This window comes from Sipha flava, unplaced genomic scaffold (genome assembly GCF_003268045.1).
Source record: "Sipha flava isolate LNK unplaced genomic scaffold, YSA_version1 164_pilon_pilon, whole genome shotgun sequence".
In the NCBI taxonomy this organism is placed as follows: Eukaryota; Metazoa; Arthropoda; class Insecta; order Hemiptera; family Aphididae; genus Sipha; species Sipha flava.
Window position 1 is genome coordinate 244,573 of NW_020271825.1, and position 22,203 is coordinate 266,775.

Consider the following 22,203-nt stretch of genomic DNA (forward strand, 5'->3'; position numbering starts at 1 on the left):
GAAATAAAAGCAACGTCCCTTCGGTGAATTGTAATTCTGCATCGGCTGTCGATAAATGACACTTACAATCATGCGTAATCCTTATACTGATCAAAATAAAGTTTTCAGTTAAAAAAAATGCAGGGTTATTGTACGGCGAAAAACTAAATTTTATACAACTGTTTTTACCTGTTGTCTCTGTTTCCACATGATCATTTTAACCAAGTTAATGAATACTGCGCCAAGTTAATTCTGAAAACAAACTTAATATTTCATAGGCTTAAAAATACAAATATAAAATAGTCTATTGAGATTTGCAATTTTAAATCATACATTATAAATTATTTAAATTAAAAGATAGAATCTTTTTATAATTGATGAATTATTATGTAGTTTTAATTATGGATAATGTTTAAGTATGATGATATGAGTTAATCGTTTTACTGCGAAGCGCGCGTACGGAAAATGTTAATCTTGTTAGTGAAATAATAATTTATACGTCATAATTTTTCAAGATCTGTACAAACGGCCGGCGGATCTCAATGCTTTACGAGTGTATACACGCTTCGTGACTTCTACTTCACCCCAAGGGTATTCACTAGCGCGGTAATTAATGACCTTTCGGCTTGAATGCAATTTTTGTTTGCGATAACATCACGTGTTAAGACAAAGTACGCTCGGCGTATACATGTAGGTACCTAATACATAACGATGCGGTCCGTAGTCGAGATCTCTTTTGATTCCGTTAAACATTTTCGTCAAATCCGTTCGAACGGTCGCGACGTCGAATCGCTGGTGTTTTCAAACCGTACCGAGCAAATACGTGGATCGTGTGGTCGTGAAATCGATTTTGTATGATATCCCGACACGTAGTCCGTGAAGTACCAATACGTTCGTTTGTTAAGCAGCTACGATTCGTCGAATTCATTACGTCACCAAAGTAGTAAGAATACGACGGATCAATATCGCCCGGAACGTATCCGTTGAATTCTACGGCGTACATTCGTACCATCCGCGAGGCGTACACGCGTGCACGGACAATAATAATTATAATAACAACGCGGCAATGATCATTTTCTCGTGTCAATGTACAACCTTCACGGATGTATTCGTTTTGAGGTGTATCCGAGGACACGACCTGAGCGCTTTTTACAAGACTCACCGCTCTCGTGCGTATATATATATATACATAGGTACATATGCCTACCGTGCGTCGTATAATACCAGATTTATATATAAATATGTGTTTCTAAATGCGCATTGTACATCGACTTTGGGATCGGCCATTTTTTGCTTGCTCGCGCGCATGTACCCCAAAGTTGCGCTTATAATGAAAAAGAAAACGATAGATTTTTACATGTTCGTCTCGTTTATCTCGTTCGTATATGAATTTATTGCATGGAAACTGCAACAAAAGTTTCCGGCGGCCTCGACGCGATCTGCGCACAATATCATTACGTGTTTTAACATTAGTGTATAGTTACAATTCTCCCGCACAACGGGTACCGTATACATAATGTGTGTGGCCTATTAACCATTTATCGTCATCATTAGTATTATGATTATTAATTTTTTGCTTATGACGATTGTTATGTGATTCGCGCGCGACTATAAACGATTTAAACGAAACGCTGCATTGGCATTGATATTGTCGCGCAACATGACAACAACGACTCTCGATTCTTCTGCATAAAGTACCGCACACAAGACGCACACACACACACACACACACACACACACACACACACACACACACACAGGATATAGCCGATCGATATATAAGGCATATGCACTCGACGGTTCAGTGGCGATAATGTTTCTTATTTGTTGCCATTCATCACGTCATATTGTTTCTATACGGTCACGAAAGTGGGTATTTTATCCTCACACTCACCGACAAGATCCCCTTCTCGATCCCTAGGCACCGTGTATACGCCCGATATTCGTTAAAATATCCATCTCTTGAAGTATCCACATTTACAATACCGCAGTGCCACTACAAAGGTGTACTGATTTCGAATTATGCAACTGGTAATACTCATTATTTTTCTATTTTCCCTGTCCGTCGTCGTTTTTCTCTCACGATCAGCATCAGAACGTTTCGATAATACCATCATAATAATGCTTTATAACGGGGTACCTTACTATAATATTATGAATAATGATAATGGTAATGAAAGAAGAAAAAATAGTACATGGTAATAAATAATTTTTAATAATAATACAGCAACGGCGATCAATGCGGTGTCTCACTGTGCAATGCGAAGGTGCTACAACTCTGTTCCTTGTTATTTTTAAGCGCAATCTAATCCGTTCCGTAGATAGATATGCATTTACAGTTGGAACCATCGTATTTCTATACAGACTGACTCGATCTAGATCAATGATTTGTCTTTATGGTTGGCTGAGAAAACAAACGGTGGTTTCAACCGTTTGCTTAAAATTATTTGATCCGAAGGCGATCAATTATAGTTGTATTAATTCGCCCTTTTACATTCATAGGATGTGACGTGAGAAATCGTAAATGGATTTATAATGAGTTATTTTTAAAATCGAATTAACTTCGTATACGGTTTTTTCAGCATCTTAAAAGTAATCAATTTGCCAAATCTTACTTAATTATAAAATCTCGAATGATTCAAAAGTGAAAGACGAGTAGATTAGGTATTAATTTCGAATTCAATCTCAATATTATAGCATTTCATAATTTTTTCTTTTTTTAAGCATGATTTGTGATTAAAAATAACGCATTTATACGGTTTCTATTTTTATTTATTTTTAACTTGATAACATGTACAAAACGTGTATATTATAACATTTCTTATAAATAAATAAAATCAATAATAATTTGATCATAACCAAATTTTACTAAATGAAATATAATATTAAATTAATACTTAATGGTTTATAATTCTATAAGTAGTATGATATATTTAAAATATTTATATGTAAAACAAATGCTCCATTTCTGTTAATAATTACTGTCAAACATATTTTGTTCAAAACTTTTGTTGCATAAAAAAATTCCCCTTATCACAGCAACCAGAAAAAGTTTTTATATCGGAATTGATTTAAATTATTTAAAAAATAAAATATACAAAATAACATCTTGAGAGAGCTAGAACCTTTGAAAACTTTTACGGTATCTCATCATTATCTTTACGATAGAATAATAATTTTGAAGTTATTTTACTCGTCCAGAATATTGGAAAAAGTAACACACCAGTAGACAACGTGTGTAATATGTAACTACATTTAAGACCGTAAGTATATTTATGAAATAAAATGTAAACGTAGTACAATATACATGAAATAGATTTTTATATCAAACCTGCAGAATTGTCATATGTTTTGCTACTTTGTCTGGCTGCAACGATTAGTCACAAAAGAATCATTATTATTATAATTCACATAGCTGTGATGTACGGTTCGTTGAACAAATGTGGTGTTCAAAATGAAATAATCAAGAGTAAAAAAAAAAAATAATAATAATAATGAAAAACGTCAAGAATGCAAAAAGATTTTTGAAAAAATGTGGGAATAAATATAAATATATTGTTTGTTGCCCGCCCATTTTTTTTTGTGTGTATGTGATTTTCTCATCCCAAAATTCATTGTCGAGTTAAACGACATAGAGATATAATATATACATTGTGTAAGAGTGATATATGATGATTTATTTTTTTTCAGTTATAACTGTGTGTTGGTTTCATATAGTTAACGTTAAACTGGATGCAAACAAATTTAACCATTTTACAATTAAAAGTGTAATGCAAAAAAGAAAAAGTAGTAATAACACTAATACGTTGTAGTAGTAGTAAACCAACAATGCGAACGTAATATTTCCCATTGTATAATAATCTCCCATTGGGAGACCATTGCAATTATTCATAGATCGAAATTTGAAATATAATATATCGGACATAAGAAATTTTTTACCACAACTAATCGAAAAATATTTGGCAGTCAATTATTAAATGCAAAAATCATCTCTTTTAATCAGAACTAAAAAATATAGACAAAACTTGTTGTCATGTTCATTAGAAAATAACAAAAAGAAAAAAGTAAATAAATAACTGAGATATACAGTAACACTAAAACGATTAAATTAAATTTGACCACGAGTTATAACTCTTGTATCCTTCGATTTTTCATACTTGTATCTAACAGCTAAAATAATTATAAAAAAATGAAAAACAAAACCTTGACATTAATTAACATGCGTTTTTTTCTAAAAAAAGAACTATTATTATGTATTACACATTGTTTTTCTTGTTGGTTTAGTGATAAAAAAAAGTCTTGACATAATGACCTATTGTAAATAAAAATTCTTTTGAAAAATACAAATTTAGTTTATTTGTTAGGAAATCATATTATCCGTGTATAGTAAAACTTGTATCCCTAGCTTAACACTATTTTTCGTCGGTTTCTAGGTATTTCATATTATATACTAGTCTGTGTATAATCCAACGGTAAAGGCTTTATATTTTCTCTATATTATCGGATAATTCGCTTGTTGTATAAAAAAAAAAAAAAAAAAAAAAAAAAAAAAAAAAACGACGATAATTAATATTAATTTATTGTATAAATTTTGTTCGGTTTGTTTACGTAAATAGTAAATAAATATACACAATCGAAAATACGATTTTTGATAAATGAGTGTAATAAGTGTTAAAGGCTTAAACACTAATGTTGTTCAAGTCGTTGGCATATACAAACTTACAATTATTTTGTGTAACATTCTTGAAACGACTAATGTTAATAGTACACATGGAATAAAACACGAAACTATAAATTTCGAGCAAACCGGCACATTTTGAGAAAGTTAAATGAAATGTAAGCAAAAAAAAAAATTAAGGAATGTCCTAAGTTTTTAAACAAAGTCAACTGGCACTCATAAACTTAAGGTATTTGTGATTGGAAAAAAAAGGTCTTCACAAAAGTGTTTTTTTTTTAATTTCCGTACAAGACACTCTTTTAAAAAGGTAATTTCAAAACTATCTCAGCGAATTTAATAGTAATTATATCATTATTTTTTGCATAATATTTTGAAAACTTATAACACTTTAATTTGCTTTAAATATTTGAATTATTAGGTAATAGGTATTAGGTATTAGGACATAATGCGTAGAATACACCTCAAAATTCACTCGCTTTATAACATTATTGTTTGGTCAGATATTGCGCTTTGAAGAGGTCAACTGAATTACAACGGGATATATATGAAAAGAAAAACAACAAATTCTACGGTCTTTTTTTTTACCGACAAAGGGTGTGTCGAACGAATTCCTCGTAAGCGCAATTCCCTGAGGAATAAGACTCATTTGAACACCCTTTTTCTGTCGGAGTCTAACGTGTACACACCCCAAATTCCGTATGAAATGCATGACCGGCTTTTTAAGAGGATGGGTTTATTTTACGACTTTATCAAACCGAATAGCAACCGCCTCTCTATCCCGAACACATGCGTAAACTTACTTTGGATTTAACCTTAACTGTCTACGCGGTTTTTTTTAAATAACTTTTTAATATATTATTAGTAAATATACTATTTAATATATTTAATATATAATAACTATTTTTTTTCTCTTTTTTTTAATGCTTAAATTATAATTTATTTCTATACAAACGAGTACACTTGAAACTGATAATGTTATAATACACACAAACACACATTACGACGATTTACACTCTTATCATTTCATCTCGGTTGATTGCATTTTGTTTCCAAATGACTTCGCTAGTTGGTCCTATAGTAGGCATTCACTGTAAACACGATATTATAATTTCATTTTTAATGAAAGTATATTTCGCTTACTTGCAATCGACAACACGTGATGGCAATGGAAATTAATTGTAAAAATATACCTCCGGGTAAAAATCGTCCAGAGAAAGTGTTATCGATCTGTTCTGCTCCACAAGTTCAATCTGTTTGTAGGTTGATTTTCCTCATGGTCCGACGACATGTTCTCTAAAGTTTGTAATAACATGATATACTGCGAAGAAAACAAGAATAATAAGACCAAAACAAAACCGCAATTCCACTTTTTAATATAATATTATTATTCAAGAATCCATCATTGATATTATACGCGCAGCAGAACCTCGAAAGATCGTTTTTAAAAACCGGACACCAGGCCATCACTCCGGCGGCGCGGCGTGTTCGTGAATCTCGACAGTGGATTACCTTGAACGTAGGTCAAATAATATATGTGTGTATTCACATCACTCAGCCACGCGTATGCGTGTGCGTGCGTACGTGATGGACTTCTATTTTTAATATTTGATCATCCCATAAAAATATGAGATTGCTAGGTACTCGTTATTTTCCCGGACGTAAGTATATTATATTATGTGTTGTACAGCCTGTGTCCTTTGAAGGAGCGAATAATCATAATTAATGATATGCACTTGTACAAATTACAATATTCAAATACGAATAGATATTTAATGCACGTGTTTTTGCTGTGTGTGTGTGTGTGTGTGTGTGTGTGTGTGTGCGCGCGCGCGCGAGCGCGCCCGTTTTCTTATTTGTAGAATGTGATGGTTATTAAAACATTACAAAGCCTAGCGATGTTTACTGTTCTACTTTTATACCTAAAAAGAGAGAAAAATAGAAAAAAAACCATTCAGTTGTGTATTTTAATTGCACCTCCGCCAACTCTGAGTGTCGCTTAAGTATCCATACACTTAGATAATATGATAATGCGATTGGATGTAAAATTTTATGCTAATGAACGTTTATTACAGAGGTGTGTTCATGTTTTATACGGTTTCATACATTCGTGAACTAAATGATCCCAATAACCATAATATAAACGTACGGACAAAAAAACAAATTTACATTTTGTATACAGCTACTACCTACTAGTAGGTATTATACGTAAATTCGACTTTTCCGGTATAGCTTACCCGTTATTTTTTTCAGAAGTAAAGCCTACTACCGTTGAGATATTGTTTTTAAATATTGTGTTCTCGGTTAATGCAGTTTAGGGATAATATAAGCTTTCGACCTTTCTACAACCGAGCTGAACGTATTATAGAAAGAAAAAAACACTACCCACTGCTCGTGCGTTGAATAATAATTTATAAACGTACCGATGGGTATATTATTAGTGTTTCTACACGCAATATCGTTCACGCGCGCCCTATTAGTAAACACATCGTTATAACTATTTGTTCAATTATACGAATAAAAAAATTAAACTTACTAAATCGTCCGATGAGAATATTATATTTTGGAGTGATCGCAATGAAGCGAAATCGAAACTATCTCAATTGGCAGGCGTAAAGTTTTAACAAACATAGACATTTATTGACATTTATTAATTTCGTGTGAACCTATATAGTCTGTTACGCGCGTGCTGAAACGATAACAGCTGAAATACGTTTGATGTTATTAATTTTCTCACTGTTAAATAAATATTATAGAATGTTAATTCATGTTTATTATTGTATATTAAAATACTCAGGGCATAATATGAACGATTAAATTGTACAAAGTTACGAACACGCCATCATCTAAATCGTCAACAGTAATAATATATCAGTCAGTATTTTATATGCATTATACAAACGATGGACTTTTAATGTAAATAGCTGACCTTGATTTGAACGGCATCAATCTGTTATTGTTCTAGGATAAAACCATACGTGTATATTACTTGTATTTGATGTTGGATGTCTTAATGACTGATTTTATAGTCTTCAGTCGCTATGCATGACATATACATCACCTACATCATTATTATTGTGTTAATATTTTGTTAATAATATGATCTTCCGTTTTCCCTTAGGTCGTTACACTATTGCAGCGAAGAAGACACACCCAAATCTTGCTGTGGTCTATTGACGTTACCAGATGCCACTAGTACCGTATCCATCAGGTGGTTCATTGGTATCGTGTTCATAGCCGGAATTTGTTCGGCGCTCGTGGGCACAGTTCTGGGTGCTACTAGGGCTTCCGGCAGGGAGCATCTCACGGTCGCTTTACTCATGATTGGTAAGTTGTACAATTATCGTATTCGTCGTGTAGTTTAAATGTTGCACCCCAACGGGTATTTATCTGACGGTTCAGAAGTTATAATTTAATACCTATTACATAACGTGTTCGTGAAATATATTGAGAATACCAAGTTTATTTAGGTTTTTTCTTGTAACTAAAAAACAAGAGGAGAGAAATATAAAGATAAAAAATTTAAATTATTGTTTCATTTGTCAACGAACTCCAGGTGATCATCAGATAACGTGTTAAATATGTAATTTATGTAGATAAATATATTTTATCTCTTTCTTTCGGATGTGTGTTTTGTCTAAGTACATTTGTCATTTCGTGTCACGTATAATAGGTTACGATACCTATCGATATATTTACAATACTATTGCTTAATGAATTTTATCTACGAGATAATCACGCGCAGTGTGACTAAATATATTTTCGTTTATATTCAAGTATTATAGTATATATTATATATTATAATACTATAATATATATATATACTATATAAGCTAAGTCCACTTATTTTCCCCATTAGAAGTCTTTATATATTTTATAGTTTATAACACAATTACTAGACCAATGTCTTAAGAAATACGACTTAAACTGCAAATAATCTAGTGTACCAAAATATTTAGTTGTGCAAACAATACATTATATACAAATAAATTTACAGTTTGGGTAATTTATCAACTGCTATTTACAGAGTTTTTCTCTTTATTTACATATCGCTTTTTAAGTGCAGATACCTTAAATTTTAATTTTCGATTACATAATAAACTTTTCCACGTTTGATGACGGTATATTATACTTTGGCTTAATCCGCATGTAATTTTAGCTTTTCACAATTGTCTTTACCAATCATTTGCATATTATATACAATTATATTATTTTTATATTGAATAAGATTTTCATTATTCCCTCTACGTCTATTATGCAGTAAATACAATATAACACCTTTTTTATATATTCTCCTCAGTTAACTAAAGTTATAAATTATAAACTATAAAATATTATAAAATAAAGTACATCGTACAAATCGATATTAACGCTGTATTTTATGTAAACTCAATAACTGACAGCGTTATATATTATATTATAGACAAAACCTTACATGCCTACCGGTTTGTGTTTCGGACTGCGCTTTTATCCTCTATACAATACACCGAGAGATTAAGTTGTGTAATATCGTGTCGGTGACATCTCATATTGATTAATCCGCTTCTTAGGACAATCCTTTTGGTACTGTATATTCACACACACTCATTTATGTGTGTTTGTATATGACTTACCCTCGGTGTGGCATGAGGTTGTCCTATTATTAGTATTTCCTTGTACGCGGGATTTTCTGGGTGAACAAAATACTTCCGAGTAGTAATCGGATTACTATCGTTCGGCCGCAGTATAGGATCCGATAATCATTTGGCAAATTATATAATGTACCACGGATATCTGATCAATAGACAGATCAAAAGGGTGAATAAACAAATCAGTGAAGGTCGAGTTTCCAATAAATTGCAGTACGCCAAATAATTCTTAGGTTTAAAACGCTATGGATGTAGATTACTTCTCATTTGCACGAGATAAAAAACGCACGCACATGCGCGTACATATATTTATTTGCATACACGAATAGGTAGTATAGTTTTATTAGTTTTGTAAATGTGAACAGTATAAGATTTAATAGTCAATAATGAATCATTTTTTTTTTTTTTTAGTATGTCGTTAAAAGCCAATGTTAGTTTTCATTTAATAACTGTGCATTTGAGAACGTATTGAAAGAAAATGTTTCAAACTTTCTATATAAGTTCATAAATTATATACGAACATACCTAGTGTACCACGGTGTTGAAAGATTTATGTGTAATATATTGTAATATTATTACATAAAAATATATTTTTACGTTTGGGTTGTTTAATTTTCAATATGTAATAATTGTTAGAAGTTACAAAATACAGTTAATTAATTTAACAAGCATCGGAAACGCCGTTTTGCTCATTTATTTTATGTATTATTTTTTCTTATAATATTAATAAATATTTTACGCTTATACGAACGTACTGAACTACAAACCCATTTTTTTTTTTTTATGCAATCAACCCAAATTACTTATGATTTTAAATGTATTAATAAAATATGATTTCGATTTACGTAAACGGTTTCAAATATCTTGGTATAATTCTACTAGTAGGTAGTTTTAAATATAGTATTTATAAAAATTGTATTTATGTATGATAATATTGTAGTAACTATAAATAGGGTTTTCAACATATTATACTCTATAAATTGTTGAAATTGTGCACTTTGTTTGATCACAACTATAGTCTGTCTTCACATTTAAATTATCCTAGTCAAAGGTACATTATTAGAACCGAACAAAATTAACAAATGTTTATACTTTAAAGTACATTATATCTTATAGAAGTCGTTTTATTTAAACATAAAATAATTTTTATTCGTACAGACAGGAGTAAGCCCTCTTACGCAATACTTGCTAGCATTTTAGTAATGTAAATTAGGACATTATTTCCGGCACGTTGATGTTACATATTATAAAATAAAAACGCTAATGCGAATCGGTTTCTTATGTGCTCGGCTTTGATAGAATATAACACATTACACGTTATTACTCTTGTATAAAATATATAAATTGTATATTAATAAATTTTTATTTAACTTGTGTATATTACAATGATAGCTGGATGAAAAATTTTAATTAAAATTCTTAAAATAACAATGACACCTGCGGTCTGTGTTTTTTTAATCGTAGAGCTACTGCAGCAATACAGACATAATATATTATATACAGTCGAACCTCTAGTTAACGAAATTATTTTTTTTTACGAAAACATGAAATTTTCATTTGCATTTCTATGTAAGGCATTAATTTTATATTATTATTATTTTATAATCGCATAATAAGATTTGTGTTTCGCAAACTTTATGGAATATAGCAAAATAAATTTTCGAAAACAACAAGCTGCTCTCAATAAAATTATACATCATGGCTTATAATGCACCTTATACAAACATACTATTAGTAATTTTATTTTTTAATGTACTATATTATTATAATTGTTTTTGGTTGTTATTATCTACATATTTACTATTTATCTGAATCATACGGACCAACCGGGAGATGTACTATACTAATCCTAAGCTTAAAAATGTTAGGGTGAAAAATCACACCATCGTCATACGTTTTAATGATATTTATTTTAATCTATAAACTATTACAGTACTAAATAGAGGTATATCAATCGTAATCAATCGATAATTATTAATATCAACATATTAAGCAAGATCCTACAAGTATTTCCTAAATAATCAAATACCTAGTGAAAAAATTATACATTCGGACCAAACTATTTTGACTCTTACAAATGCGATTTTCAACAAATCCTTTTCTGATGCACTAATAGAGTATCACTGGAAATTTTTAGTTCATTGGTTTTGTCATTTTTGAGATAGAACGATCAATGAGTGAGTGGTAAAGAGGGAATGGTATTCGAATTTTGTATACATAGATTGTTTATTGTTACATTTTTCGTTTAGTTAAACAGCGTTTTTAAATGAGCAAAATTGTATTTATTTTGTTTAATGATTTTTGTCAAAAAACCGTCTCAAATTGGATAAAGGTCAGATCGCGTGTATCACACCAATTCTGAACGCGGAACATCTATTTATAGTATCTGTATATAGTGGCCCAACTTATTGTTTCGAGAAACGAATACAACACGCTACAGCGTACACGTTGTACAAAATATTATTATACATACATGTATATAAATGGAACCCATATAAAGGGCGAAAATGATTACAACGCCACTGCTATCGTTGTGTTACCTTGTGCCACATTTCGGACGACCTATGCCGTTGTTGCCCCATTTGTTATTTATCGTTGTAGTCGTCGAATATTTTTCAGAGGTGCGAGTTGCCTCCTGCACATGCACAGTATCGAAAATCCAGTTCATGGCTTAAGGACGAACATATGATGAACGGATTTCGCAATCCTCCGTTCATATACCCGTTATAATGACGTCGGTACTGCTGTAACCATGATTTCTCGACGTGCTCGACCGAAACAATTACGTGGAAAACATGAATGAAGGAAAAAATAAAGAAAAAATATAAATTATAAAAATAATAAAAGTAATAATAATGTTAAATGCGCGACGTGCTTCGAAGACCTGCGCTGCGTGTAACCTACCCGTATCCTATCCGTTTCCGGTCACCGTCGCGCGTTTCAAGGACATCGCACTACCACACGTCCGCCGCCGTTCTATCAGGACTCTTGGATTCTTGTTATAGTATAATAATATTGGTGTTTAAATTTTATAATAATATTACACATATGGGAACGTGTTCTCATAGGTGCAAATAGCTCATATTTTATTTATATTTGTGGCGTGTCAAGTCCTCTATTAGATTGATAAAAAGAAGTAATTATAGATTATGAATATATTTTTATTTTACTAGAATAAACCATACCTTTTTATAAATGCATCAACGATATCATCAACATTAATGATAATCAAGATAACTCTTTCCATAGAAAGTATGCTCATTATGGAAAAATGAGCCTACAATTGTGAGGGAGCTTAGCAGTGATTTTGAAATGGTTTAATATCCCAATCTCCTCCCTAATCGTGCTTATGCACGTACCTATACTATCGTTGTACGTATACCATACACGTGTGCGTCCTTCCTCTTTATTATTATTATTCGTTATTATTGTGTGCTAAAGTCGCATTAACATCAGCATGTATTTTGTACTACATATAAATATATGCGCACGTTCCGTGCACGCGCAGGTAGTTGATCACGTGACCGTATGGACTGGAATCGCGGAAAATTTACTTTATTGGGACACACAAGCTTTGCTTTCCTTGTCTCCTTAGGTATGTAGTACACGCACACGCAACCGATGAAGTAGTGCATATTATGTAAGGTTCTCACGGATTCTCTTCCAGCGCCGGTTTTTCGCTTGCACTGTAGATTTTCACATCCTTCTACAAACCCCCCTCACCATAACGAGAGCACAGGTCATTAGAGACGACAATATTTTGAGTAAGTCGTTTGTCGCCTCAATATCATCCCTTTTTCTCTTCTTTTCCAATGTCATATGCAATAATGCATTTGAAATGTACAACACCGGACGAAGAAATGCTGCAGTGCGAGCGATACATCTAAATCGGGTATCATGACGTAACTTACCCCGATCCTCATCCATTAATCGTCAAAAAATCAATTTAACTTTTTTTTTTTGTCGCTCGATGTAAATACTGAAATATTTATTACAATATCGATTCTAAGGCGGCTTTGCGGAATAATTGAAACCCTCATGCGTCGAAATCACATGCTGCTTTTAGCAAAATATAGATTTTAGTGCATTAGATATATACGAATCCTTTTATGAACCACAGTAGGAGTATACTTTACAGAGCCGGGCGCCGAAATCGAACGTTGCACCATGCACACATTGAACATTTAACGACGGTGGCAATGTACATAATAGTATGCAACCGCTAGTTAAGGTGTACTGCGCTGTAATTTATTATAATAATGCATATTCATCATTGCGGTGTATTAGGCGCATGTATACGAATTCGTATGTTTTAAAATATAACATATATATGGATAGTGACTTTCACGAATGGCAAATATTGCTCGACACCGGTGTACGTTTTGTTCGCCGCGAACGGTACAAGCCAATTTTTAGATGTTTTTATCTACGGCACCGTAACCACCACCACCGTTTACTTGTAAAATAATACGTTCTCAAATAAAATAACGTATAATAGTTGCTGATTCTAAATTGTATAATAACCGAAGAAATCATTCTCCTATACATATAACGTGTCGGGTACATATACACACACACGCACACACGCGCACACACACACACACACACACACACACACACACACACACAGCCAAAACTTCACCGATCGGCACATTATCGATAAATTACATCAATGATCACGTATCGTCTCTTTTTGTACCGTTTCGAATCGTTATTCTATTTTTTTTTTCGCAACCGACTTTATTCGAGTGCATAGCATATAATATAATTGACAACTATGCCGAAAACCGTGTACGGATCTGTACAAAATATTCCCATAATACGATTATTCATTTATTTTTTCATGCTTGCGATTTAGTAAGTAGACTTATAATTTATTATATAATACATCAAATTATCGTTTACGGCTTAAAAAAATGAACCAATATTGCATAACTAATAATTATCGAAAATATAACAAATTAAGGAATAAATATTTTTCCTGCGCACGGATATATTATATTGTACAGCGTATTTTTAATCAGGAATCAATAATTGATGACAAACGCTAGTTGTTGATGTAGTATATAAAAACGCAGCATAATTTTGTTATTTGTTTTAATAACAGCTGAAAAAACAAAGGCTAGTAAATAAAATAAATGTTACCGTTATATGTTTGATGTTTTGTGATATGATTGCTTTAGGTAGTTATACCACTGTTATATTTTTACCATTGATATCTGGGACTTCTAAATCCTAATCAAAATAAAAACATTCAAATAATTTATTTCGTCGTGTTTATTGTTTGGGTGCTCCAGAGAATTCGTAATCAGCTTAAATAAATACAAATATAACGTTAAATTATATTCTTTGTGTTCCAAAATCATAAGGTCTACACGCATAAACTATATCATGTATTATGCGTATTATAAAGTGAAAAAACATTTTGTGTTGGAACTTGATATTTATTATTTTTAAATAAACAAACTTTTTTCCTTAAATTAATTCTTTATATAATAACATCAATGCTGCAACATGTCTGCCACAATTTATATCCAGTCATAATTATTGTAAGTATGTAAACGCAATGTTGTCGCCAAGTACAAATTACGTTACAAATCATTTGAGTGATTTATTTGCACATAAATCGGTATGTGATCATAATATTATTATAATAACTGAGATATTAAATTAAAAACAGAAAAGTTTGTTTTAATACATTGCATTATCTAAAAAAAATGTGTACCAGTAAAATAGTATGTATAGTAGTATGTATTTATATAATATACACTTAACTGCCGTGATCTGAAGTCCTTGTGTTATTAATTAAACGATTACAGCTGTTTATATTATTACGATATTATTTTACTGTTGTCTTGTCCATCCTCTGCAATTATAATCTAGAATTAATAATTATTTATCATTAAAAAATAATATTGGCTATTGCATATTAAAAATTACATTTGCCATTAGTGTAAATTCATTAATGTACACCTATTTATTAAACGTGATATTTTACTAACATTTAAATGTTCAAAATGAATACACATGTTTTTAGGTAATTATACATAAAAAAAAAAAAATGATCTTTTTGTATACCTATGTAGCAATCATACAACCATTTACACCTGTAAAATCTATACTTAACCTTTCCGTTTAATAATTTTGTAATGTTTCCAGAAGTTCGAAAACCCGTTTAACATCGCATAATCGAAACGAAAGAAATATTATGATAGCTAAATTTTCTTTGTACATTATAATAGCTGCAATTGTATCATTATCCTATAATTTACCTTATAGTGTGTTGCGTTATTTTTATAGCCATTTTTCATTTCAAAAATATATAACGGGTTTGATATTCTAGTCTCTATGTATAACTATTAAATTTAAACATCTTTTGAATTTTTCTTATAAACAATTTTTTAATCTCCAATTTTATATATAACATACGGCGTATAGTATTTCGTTTGACAATTTTTAGTCTAAGATACATATTCGACATACGTAATCACAGATTATAAAAAAAGTTGATGCTCACACAAAATATTTAATAGCCATCTATCCCAGTAAATTAATTTTTTTGTCTGTATCAGTTTCGTAATAACTGTTGCAAATTATAAAATTAGTGGCATAGCTTCTCTAGGAAAAAAAATGAATAGTGTTATTTATATTACAGAATTTAATGACCTAATAATATATATGTCCTCGTTTTTTTAATACACTTCAAATCCAAACTAATCCTTAGATAATGTTTATCTTCATGATCTTGTATGTGTCTTTAAATTTAACGAATTTCAACTCGCGATTACTTTTACAACTATTTGCAATAGTTTTTGTTTATTGCAAACATTATTTTTTTCGAAGATTTCAAACAACCAACTCGACTTGCAGAAATATATTTCTCTCTCCTTGATTAATAAAAACATACATGTATAAATATATAAAAGTTCTTCTGCTATATTTCACTTAAATCTTCCAACAGGAATCACGACACAGCAATTTTACTATATCACAACGGCACATCATCGTCGGTAAACTCGATTATTTAATATTAAATTATCTATTGTTTTGTATTCACAATCACAAAACAATATTTGTCTATTATTATTGAATTTACTTCATATTCTATAAAATACTATTAGAGTTTTGAGAGTAATCATGAAAGTTTTTTTAAAATTGATTTGAAAATCATTATTCTGCGGTATTACGAGGACAAAGGACCAAAAGGATTTTTTGTCCCATTAACCAAGTTTGAGCCCAAGACAACCTCAGCTTCTAATAAATTACACAAACGCTGACACAGTTTTGAATATTTTAATGACTAAAAAGATTAACATAAAATGTTATATCCGTAACTGCTGTTTATACAGTGTAAAATAATGCACGCGTACAACCGGTCATAATAATAATAATAATAATAATAATAAAATAATAATTACGAATATTATTATTATTATTATCAAAGAGAATAACCTCAGAAATTAGACGCAGGACAACCTATGTTTTATCAGAATCCATGTATAATATACGTGCATCGTATTTGAATAATTAATAAAATTACGGTACTGAACCGGAAATACATTAACGATAAATCATTCACACTTTGTTTTTATAATATCATCATATCGGACAAATATTTGATTTATTTGTCATTATAAATATATAAGTACTTATGTAAAAAACCATAATAAACATATAAAATTAATTAATGTTTTTTTTTTAAATCTATCTGATTAATTTCCTTGATTTGACTAAATTGTTTTGGTTGTAATAAATAATATTAATATAACATTTTACATTAATATTATACCGCACAACTTTTTGAGAGCGTTGAGATTTTTAACTATTTTGATATTTGTTTAACAATATAATGGCAGAGTAATAATCATAGGTCGTCGCAAACTAGCGAAAATAAACTTGATTTATTAATAGTAAAGACCCGGATTAAAGTCCTTTCAATAATTCAACCCTTACACGCCCATGTTAAACATAAGTACGCATGCCTTTGACACTCGCCTATAGTAAACGGAAACGGGAAACTAATTAAAAGGTTTACCGCAGAAAATCACATATTGAATAGATTCGTCGTAACTCCAAGTTCACCGACGTATAGTAAACATGTTGAGGTTTCCTTATTAAAGTTTCGGTGTTCACCATAAAAATAAAAAAAAAAAACAAGTAAAATCATTTATTGGCTGAAGGGTAAAATTCTTTATTGCTGCAATTTAAATTCGGTCATTAAATTGTTACACCCTCAAATACTGTACATTCCAATTCGTATTTTCTCTCTGGATTTCTGAAACCACTTTGATTTATGTGCTTAATTTTCTTCAAAATAACAATTTGTTATATAATATATGATTCGATTTTACGTTTAAATTACATAGTTCAAACGATTACTATTGTTCTTATAGTTGTGGTAAAATATAATAATCATATAATTAATTATATATTGACTATTTTTATTGCTGTTAGTTTTTAATGATCTAATCAAATAATTATTTAACCAACAGCAATACGCTACAATAGATACAACAGTATCCATTTAAGATGTAATGAACAAAAAACAAAAATAAGTAACTTGTTAGAAGAGGATGATGTTCATTGGTATCTCCGTTCATCACGTATTACACAACATTGTTTTTTTTCATTTGGTGGCTGTATCGTAATTAAAATTAGGATAACTTTTCACGTTATAAAAATTAACCAATGGTGTTATCGCCATCACAAAATTACTTCAGCAGTAGTAGATTAAAATTGTATCTACGAGGAGGGTGAGTTTTTAAGACGGTTGGCTTGCGATGAATGCTTATAATGACCACATTGTTATTGAAGTGTACGTGTTTTTTTCCGACAAAATTATATTTGACAGTGACCTGAACGTTCACTAATATTTATACTCAATATTTCATAGTTTTAGGTGTTTCCTTTTAGTAATATTATTTATATTAATAAATAGTTATTTTATTATAGTTGATCAAACTGCACAGTCATCAAATTAAAAACACATCAAGCAGCTAAAACAATACAGGAGGAAATAATTTTGATTTCAATTTAAAAACAAAAAGTAATTAATATTCCGCGTACTTGTAACCAATTAATTTTATTGGCTAAACGAAAAAAAATATATTGGCAGTCATTATTTAACGATTAACACTATGATAATGGAAGTCGAATGTCAATTGGGTCGAAGAGGTAAGGTTAAATTCTGAAAAGGTTAAACGCGTGCGAGTTTCAAAATAAAGTTCTTTGAATCAAGATTAGAAGAACGATTTTGTAAAGCCTCTAAACGTCACTGTCAGGCGACAATTAGTTGACAGTACACATCGACTCGTTCCGTATATATGTACATACGCCACCGTGAGATTTCAAAACGACGCCATTCAAAGCAATCTTCCAGTTATGGCTAGGGTATTGTTGACTAAACAAACCAGGTCAAGTTTTAAAAATTCTCCCGGATAATAGTAGTTACGCACATGTGTGAGCTCTCCAATTAATTACACACGCCGAGCACGAGTCGTTATCCTACAAATTTGTTTTTTTCGTCGGCAAATACAAATACGTTTAGAACAGAAACTTCAACTGACATTCATCTCCAACAACGTCTCGGTAGGTGTAACTATACCGAGGGCATGTATGAAATGGTAGAAATAATATTTCGTACGGAGTGCGAACAATAAAATATTTTAAAACGAATCGTAAAATAAAAAATAAAAAAAATAAAAAACGAAAAATGTGTTACGTCTTTTATAATGTTGTTATACTGTCGAAGAAGTCGGTTGGCCGCTTCCTCTTCCTCCTGAAATAAATGAATAGGCACATCGGCAACGACTTAATATGTGATCTCGTGGTCGACGCCGACCGACCGACCTTGCACAAACACATATTTATACGGCCAACATTAACGGCGAAAAATATCGTAATCCATTGGACTCGCGTGTAGGACTATCATTACGGTCGTTTCAAAGACGTGAACAACTTTTGAAAAAAATAAAATAAAATAAAACAACCAAGCACACATAAACACCGTCGTAATATACGCGCACGCACATACATAGTCATAATGACACCGAATGCGTGTGTATATAAAAGAATAATAATAATAAAAAAAATAAATAAGAAAAAAGCGTACTCAGACATTAAACGGTATGCCGTGCAATATTCTCTTAGGTTTTTGTTCATCTTCAACTATACATTTATCCTATTATATGTATAGTATACACTTGCGCGTGTATCACAAACACACACTCGGCGATAAAGAAATAATAAAAACATTTGTGACAATAATATTGTTGCACAGATTTTGATTTTGGTTCTCTTGCTTTTCCGAATAGACTAGAATGAGAAATTATTTTTTCTTTATTTTTGGTGAAAATAAAGAAAAATAATTTGAAAAAAACAACGCTGCGAAAAATAATTTCACAATTATCCGATTTCACACGCTGCCGATTGTATGTGTGCGAGTGTACGTGCGAGTTTGTATGCGTGAGAGTTTGTGTGTACGTAAATCGAGTACATCACAAATGGCATGAACCAAAAAACCAACGGAGCTTTAAGAATTGTTTATCGTCGAAGAAAAGCAGCTATAATATGATTATGAAATAGATTTTTCGTCGCGAATAGAACGGATACGTTTCCGAATCTAAAACGTTTAATGAATACCAATGAAATATAATTGACCAGGAACAGGGGTTGGCGCAATCGTACGGGAAAAGATAGAAAAACGACACGTCGTATATTTATATGTAAATTGTTTTTCGTCGACGATAAAAAGATTATAGCTTTCGATAATTTTTAAACAAGTAGAACTGCAAAACCGTACGGAAATTATAGTAAAAAAACTTTAATATACACTATAAAATAAGTCCACCGTCGCATTTACGTCGTTTGCATGACGCAATAATAGTCAAATTTTATTTTATGACGATGCGGTATATATAAAAAACATTTTTCTCATAAATACGAACTCGCGAACTGTTCTGGACAGAAAGCGAAACTTGTAACAATACATTTGTCATCAGTTACTTTTCTATTCACTTTTCGCGTACGCCGATCATAATAATAAATATAATACATATATCTTTAATATTAGAAATTATTTCAACGCCTTGCACAAACGAATAATTTTTTTTCTTCTCAATTCCGTCTTCGAGTTCTATTAAACAGTGTTAAAAAGTGATGCGATAATTTTTACTGTAAACTATTTAGACAATATTTCGTTTTATTGTTTTTTTTTCCAATCATGCAATATCACAATGTTTTTAAAGTACTTCGTAGTACAACTATTTGTTATATTAATATATACTTTCAGTCCGGTTGTTACGTTAAACACAAACACACGCACATTGCGCCGATGGTTCATTCTCTCCGTTATCTCTGAGCACGCTCGTTAAATTATTTTTATCTTGTTCATTAACACATTGTTCCTTTACCTATAACGGTACTATGTACAACAAAAACGGTCAGAATTCGGGCCTAACGACTCCGTGTACGCCCAAATCCACCAAAAGGAATCTGTCATCTTCGTTATTATCACCGCATCCAAATGATAAGAAATCAAATAAGTTTGTTTCACCAAACCGATTCGCCGTTCTGGCATTTGAGGAGTACAACTTAAGTAAACCCAACGTCCCAGTCGTCCCCTACGTTCATAAAACATTCAATGAGAGTTGTCATGTTTAATTATACTTATTATTTATTTCTCCAAGTACTAGTTAAAAACCTTAAGTAAATGCATATGCATATTAATTTTAATCGGATAACATTACTGAGCTCTGTTTGAAATATACTTGTCGTATATAATTATTATTAGTTATTATACTATTAAAAAAGGTTTGCGTGTAATGCGTGAGTGTATATAGACGTATATGATGTATATGTGCAGCGTTATTATTGTACATGTGACTGAGATAAAACAATTAAAATATACACTTGCACAAAATTCGGGGGCCATCAAAAATATCTATGTGGAATATACAAAACTGAATTTAATTATGGTTAAATTTATTAGTATTTTTAACTTTAATGGTTTTTGAAAATGGGTGATTATACTTCTTATATATAACTATAGTATACACATATACCATCGCGTAGAAGGCATTATTCTCTGGACAAAGAGACTCATAATGCGTCCTCTAACTGCACTTCCCTTTTAAATGTTTTACTCTAACATCCGTCCTTGGTGAGGGTTGTTTTTATGTCTCTCCGACGTGTACAGTCTACACTCACCCACACATAATCTAGTCGACAAAAATCACCGTTTTCTCGATTATTATATAAGTTTTTTTTTGTTTTTTCGTCCCTTAAACCGTCCGCCGTCGTTGTGAGTTATTGTACTAGTGTGTTTACGTGTATGTCTATACAAAAAAAGGCGGACATAACTAGAGAGCATTATTGTCAACAATCGATGGGGCGATAATTAATTTACACTTCCTTGAGTCGCCGCAGCATGTCAAGTAGAGTAAACGTGTTGTTTAATTTTCGAAAACCCAAAAGTTTTAATTAAATTTCCGTGTAACAGGAGCGTGGCAGTTTGTCAAAGGTCTATTAACTCGCTCATTTTGTTTTATATTTTACTAAAACGGTGATAAACACATTGCCAATATTATATTACCTCTTATTCAGTAATAATTATTAGTAATTTTAAATATATACATTGATGGTATAATAATGGAAATTAATATCACGGACATGATTTGCGCAACGCAAATCAACGTGGTGGAACGACGAAAAACTTTTATTTTTTCTGCTTATGTTGAAATATAATACACTTTAATTTGTGACACCGTTCGTCCATGCTACACTAGTATACGGTAATGTGTATGTACACTTACTAACTTACATGCAGACGTATATTATATATAAATAATTATATATATATATATATATATATATATGTGTGTGTGTGTGTGTGTGTGTGTGTGTGTGTGTGTGTGTGTGTGT

The 22,203-nt window shown here is 31.2% G+C and overlaps 1 protein-coding gene across 1 annotated transcript in view; it reads left to right on the forward strand.

Moving 5' to 3' along the window:
• LOC112679572 overlaps nucleotides 1–22,203 on the forward strand; it is a 214,805-nt gene that overhangs the window by 187,577 nt on the left and 5,025 nt on the right. Inside the window, exon 6 of the mRNA XM_025549440.1 lies at nucleotides 7,776–7,981. Coding sequence (XP_025405225.1) covers nucleotides 7,776–7,981 — 206 coding nt within the window. The remainder of the gene's footprint in view (nucleotides 1–7,775; nucleotides 7,982–22,203) is intronic.